This window comes from Syngnathoides biaculeatus, chromosome 13, assembly GCF_019802595.1.
Source record: "Syngnathoides biaculeatus isolate LvHL_M chromosome 13, ASM1980259v1, whole genome shotgun sequence".
Lineage (NCBI taxonomy): Eukaryota > Metazoa > Chordata > Actinopteri > Syngnathiformes > Syngnathidae > Syngnathoides > Syngnathoides biaculeatus.
The window spans coordinates 27,091,088-27,097,087 of record NC_084652.1 but is presented as its reverse complement, the minus strand read 5'-3'; the positions used below and the strand labels follow the sequence as shown (position 1 = coordinate 27,097,087).

Sequence of the window (6,000 nt, the reverse complement as noted above, 5' to 3'; positions counted from 1 at the left end):
TTCTGGGCTGTCGCTGAGAAACACAGAGTTTCAGCTCCCTCCAAAGGTTTTTTTTAATTGGGTTCAGGTCTGGAGACTGGCTCAGCCACGCTAGAACCTTGATATTATTCTGACAGAGCCACTCCTTGGTTTTCCTGGCTGTGTGCTTTCTGTCATTGTCATGTTGAAAGACCCAGCCACAACCCATCTTCAATGCTATGACTGAGGGAAAGAGGTCGTTCCCAAAAATCTCACAATACATGGCCGCGGTCATCCTCTCCTTAATACAGTACAGTCATGCTGTCCCATGTGCAGAAAAATACCCTCAAAGCATGATGCTACCACCCCCATCCTTCACAGTAGGGATGTTGTTCTTGGGATGGAACTCATCATTCGTCTTCCTCCAAACACGATTTGTGGAATTATGACCAAAAAGTTCCATTTTGGTCTCATCTGATCACAAAACCTTCTCCCATGACTCCTCTGTATCATCCAAATGGTCATTGGCAAACTTAAAACAGGCCTTGACATGTGCTAGTTTCAGCAGGGGAACCTTCTGTGCCATGCATGATTACAAACCATTAGTGTATTACCATCAGTCACCTTGGAAACAGTGGTCCCAGCTTTTTTCAAGTCCTGTCCTGTAGTCCTGGTCTGATTCCTCACCTTTCTCAGGATAATTGAGACCCCACGAGGTGATATTTTGCATGGGGCTCCACTCTCATTGAGATTGACCGTCATGTTTAGGTTCTATTTCCTAATGATTGTTCGAACAGTGGACCTTTTTCCCCCAAGCTGCTTGGCAATTTCTCCGGAACCCTTTCCAACAATCTGGACTTGTACAATTTTGTCTCTGGTGTCTTTGGACAGCTCTTTGGTCCTGGCCATGTTACAAGTTTGAGTTTAACTGATTGTATGGGGTGGATAGCTGTCTTTATGCAGTTTAGGACCTCACACAGATGCATCTGATTGAGGATAATACAGAGAGTTGAGGTGGAGTTTTAAAGGCGGACTAACAGGTCTTTGAGTGACAGAATTCTTGGTCATAGACAGGTATTCAAATACTCATTTGCAACTGTATCATACAATTAAATCATTAAAAAAATCATACATTGTGATTTCTGGATTTTTCTTTTCAGATTATCTCTCTCACAGTGGACATGCACCTACGATGAAAATTTCAGACCCCTCTATGACTTCTGAGTGGGAGAACTTGCAATATAGCAGGGTGTTCAAATAGTTATTTTCCTTCCTTTCTTTATTTTCTTCATTGTTTATATATACTGTCCCTCTAAGTTCATTCTCTCTCTCTCTCTCTCTCTCTCTATATATATATATATATTATCTATATATATATATATATTTTGTGTTATCGTTTTCAGGGTTTCGCAATTTCTTATCCTGTTTTGCACTTACAGGCCACCGTACCTTTTGGTAACGTCGACTTCCGTGAGTTAATCGAATGAATCCAGTGCGCTTGCGTACCTAATGTGTCCATATTGATGATATTGGTTCTTCGAATTCCAACGATTTACGCTGGGGTTTCGCCGTTTCACCTGACTCTGATCAAGTCGGAAAGGAAAATTCCTTTGAAAAAACGAGAATCTGAAGAGGAAACACCATTGGTGTCGTCGAGTTTCCTGAGGCAACCAAGTTTCAGGAATGTCAATGTATTCTCACGGGGCTGTGGCAGCAGACGGTTTGCTCTTTTTTCGACACTTTAGCAAGTTGAGCTGGCTCCCTGCATATGGAGTGAGAAGCCTCCTGCAGGCTCGACGTTTGTCTCTCAGTCGGCTTACTGCGGGCAAGACTCCAAGCGTCAAGGAGTCCATTGAAAAAGTGGCTATCCCTGGACTAGATATGGTCACTTATGGAGAAAGGATGCACTTTGTCCCGGGGCTATCGAAACCCGTTTGGCCACAGTGGGAACGGTACTACAAGGACCCCAAGCATTTCAGATCCCCTTCAACTCAAGAGATGCCCTTGTATCATGACACACCTTGTTATGTGTTCAACGAGAGGACCAGCGCACTGGAAGGTATCGTCACGTCAAATTTTACATTCGATATAGTTTGACCTTAGTTTTCAAGGAGAAAAGGTCATCACATGGTAAAACCCCAGACAAATCTTAGCTTTTGTTTTACAAAATTCACAATGGCTCTTTGTCAAAATAGACTAGGTATAGCTATATACTATTAATTAATTATGTAAAGCCAATTTTGCTAAAAATGGATCAGGATCAAGAATTTACCGTCTCAAACCGAACCAAATTTTCCTTGCTCAGAAAGGAATGGAAATAATGACCAAACCCGTGATTGATTGTTAGAGAAATGCCTGTGTGTTAGACTTATTCGTTGAAATGGAGGCATTTTAAACTGGATACTTTCAGATTTTTTTTTGTCTACTCTCATTTTCCTTGTCAAACTGTCAGAACTTAAAGGAAGACCCTCCCCAAAAGTCACATGTATGATAAACGGTCCAATGTAAAGTAATATTATTATTACATATATTTTGCACATGAATTGAAAATAAAAATGAAGAACATTTTTTAAATCAAAGCAAAATCTGGATAAGTGCCAGCTTTCACAGCTAGACGCGGAAGAAACGTCCTTGACCCCGCCACTGACGTCGCCGGTGCTTAGCATTACAGACCATTCGTTATAGATAAGCCAAGATGCCAAAGTGTTGTGCAACAAAACTGAGAAAACACACCCAAATTTGGCCTCCTTTAACCTCCCGTCAGGTCAACCGAACAGGATAAAGCAGTGATCATCACAAAACTTGTTCATCAGCCAGGGAAATTTGCACGCATCAAATTATTACTGGTTATTAGCTGCTTAGTTATAGCCTCTCGTGCTGATGAGGCACACAATGAAGTTATGGGAAAGAGTAGAGGAGGCTAGACTCAGGACAGAAGTAAGTATCTGCGACCAACAGTGTGGTTTCATGCCGAGAAAGATGCAGATGCATTATTTGCCTTGAGGATGCTAGAGGAAAAGTACAGAGAAGGTCAGAAGGAGCTACATTCTGTCTTTGTGGATCTAGAGAAAGCCTATGACAGAGTATCAAGAGAGTAACTGTGGTACTGCATGCGTAAGTCTAGTGTGGCAGAGAAGTATGTTAAAATAGTACAGGACATGTATGATGGCAGCAGAACAATGGTGAGGTGTGCCGCTGGTGTGACAGAGAAATTTAAGGTGGAGGCGGGAATGCATCGGGGATCAGCTCTGAACCCCTTCCTGTTTGCAGTAGTAATGGATAGGCAGACAGACGAGGTTAGATTGGAATCCCCTTGGACCATGATGTTTGCAGATGTTATTGTGATATGCAGTGAAAGCAGGGAGCAGGTGGAAGAACAATTAGAAAGAGGAGGCACACACTGGAAAGGAGAGGAATGAAGATTAGCCAAAGTAAAACAGAATATATGTACGTGAATGAGAGGGGTGGAGGGGGAAGAGTGTGGCTACAGGCAGAAAAGATAGCACGGGTGGACAACTTCAAATATTTCGGGTCAACAATCCAGAGCAACGGTGAGTGTGGTAAGGAAGTGAAAAAAATGGGTCCAAGCAGGTTGGAACAGCTGGCGGAAGGTGTCTGGTGGGTTATGTGACAGAAGAGTCTCTGCTTGGATGTAGGGCAAAGTCGATAAAACAGTGGTGAGGCCGGCAATGATGTATGGATTAGAGACGGTGGCACTGAAGAAACAACAGGAAGCAGAGTCATGTGTATTGCAAGCCAAAGTTGGATGTTTTGGAGACAAGGTTCGAGACTGCAAACTTAGATGGTTTGGAGATGTCCAGAGGCGAGAGAGTGAGTGTATTGGTAGAAGGGTGCTGAGGATGGAGCTGCCAGGGAAAAGAACGAGAGGAAGACCAAAGAGAAGGTTGATGGATGTTGTGAGGGAAGACATGATGGCAATTGGGGTTAGAGAGGAAGATGCAGGAGATAGGCTCCGATGGAAAAAGATGACACACTGTACGACCCCTAATGGGACAAGTCGAAAGGAAAAGAAGAAGAAGAAGAAGGAGTTATAGGCTCTCATGCTGGTACTGTATAAGCAACAGAATACTTTAAGGTGGCATGGTGGAGCAGCTGTTCAATCCCGGATCTCCGTGTGTGGAGTTTGCATGTTCTCCCTGCGTGTGGGTGTGTGTAACCTGCCTTCTGCCTTTTGACAGTTGGGATAGGCTCCAGCACACCTGCGACCATTGTGCAGCTAAGAAAATGGATGGATGGATGGATGGATATATATATATATATATATATATATATATATATATATATATATATATATATATATGTATATATGTGTAACCACTTTTGGGAAGTCCCTTTTTTTTTTTCTTTGCATTTTATATTCCAGATATAAAAAAAAAAACATTAGATAGTCCTACGCCGTACTCGGAAAATAATCTTGCATTTTTGATAAACTTTGGACATAGCCCATAGCATTCATATAGCTCACATAGCATTCACATGGCCTTCTCATCGGATTCCAAGACCGTTAAAAATGTGTACTCACCGATTTTCCATTGGATGTACAAGTTTCTTTCATCAAACCGTCATGGATCATAAGTAAATTGATATGTAACACGTCTTCGTCCAAACAAACAACTCCGTATCTACTATATATGTTATGCAGGCAAGTTGATCGTGATCCAAGTTCATTCCGGTACGCTCCATTTTTTTGTTCAACCTTTTCAAACTCATGACAACACTGGCATTCTGCCACAGTTGACATTAGGTCACAAAGAAACACCACTCTCTCGAAATGAGCCTGTCTGTAACATCTCTGAGGTCCATGTTATGCCCTCCGTCAGCGTCACACCCCCTCTCCAACACGTCAAGCTACGCCTGTGTGTATTCTGGCTCAAACACTTGCACATTGTACGTTGTTATTTTTGTTTTGTCTGCTCAATGGTGGGAGTAGTAATAACACGGAGCATTGACTCGCTGTTGTCCACGCTTCATTGGCTCTTTGCACACAATACTTCCAGGCTTGTATTTACGGCGATCCGTGCGTGCACCACCCCAAGCCCCGCCGCTGGTGACCGCAGATGGTGGCTGCTTGAAAAGTAGATCTTGGGGAAAAACGTCTGGCCACCCCTGGTGTATATTCTGTACTCCTAAACCAACGCCTCAGAAAAGCATCAAACAAATCTCTGCGGTCCAAATAATGGGATTATTGTTCGCTGTCAGTGCCACCCACCCTCTCCAACATGTCAAGTTCCGCCTGTGTGTATTCTGGCTCAAACGCACAGGTTTTAACATTGTACGTTTTGCTATTTTTGTTTTGTTTGTTTGTAATTATTTTTTCACAAAAATCAGCTCCAAAATGTCAGATAGTGGACGTTCTCTGTTCGGTGAAACATATCCACGAGCAATGGAGGGTCAGAACAGCAAACACTGCGGGCGTGGCAAATGCTGATTGGCTGTCAGTTTTCCAGCCGGGCTAATTGGAATGTCTTAGCGAGAGAGGAATTTCGATAATACTTTTCCAATTTAGAGATGTTTCTTGGTGAAATATGTGGATAACTCTGGCATTAAAGAATCACTGAATCCTCTAATAACTTTTATTGTGTACTCCCATTCCTATTATTTTGGACAAAGTGTTCCTTTAACAACAAACAAGAATGATAATGGCGAGTCATGTGACATCCATTTAGTTTCATCATATCTGAATCGTAAGACCTAACTGCGCACTAAAATTTTGGCTTCTGAAATATATATGTTAAAATGAACCCTATTTTTCACCAGCATATATCAACGGAGTTAAAATGTTTTTGGTTGTAATTGTATCCACACTACCACATTAAGTGACTCCACACTGCTCTTTTTTTTATGCCACAAAAGTTTTTCTTTTTTTTTTTTTTACATAACAAAAAAGGGTGGTTGTGATTATAAATAGTGGTCACCATTCATTATTTAATGACTCTTGTTAGTCTGTCTTTGTCCTCAAGTATATTTTGTCACAGTGCCTTTGCAGCTGTTGCAGGGCGAGCCGATGTGGCAGGCCCAAAC

General features: G+C 42.1%; 1 protein-coding gene across 3 annotated transcripts in view; it reads left to right on the top strand.

Moving 5' to 3' along the window:
* The first annotated feature begins 1,384 nt into the window (after window positions 1-1,384).
* The window catches only part of mrpl37 (mitochondrial ribosomal protein L37), a 65,916-nt gene continuing 61,300 nt past the window's right edge, over window positions 1,385-6,000 (top strand). Inside the window, exon 1 of one of the 3 annotated variants that reach the window (XM_061838777.1) lies at window positions 1,385-2,017. In XM_061838777.1, the coding sequence (XP_061694761.1) occupies window positions 1,642-2,017 (376 nt within the window). In that variant the 5' untranslated portion in view covers window positions 1,385-1,641. The remainder of the gene's footprint in view (window positions 2,018-6,000) is intronic. The other 2 variants (XM_061838776.1, XM_061838775.1) reach the window with 2 other exon arrangements.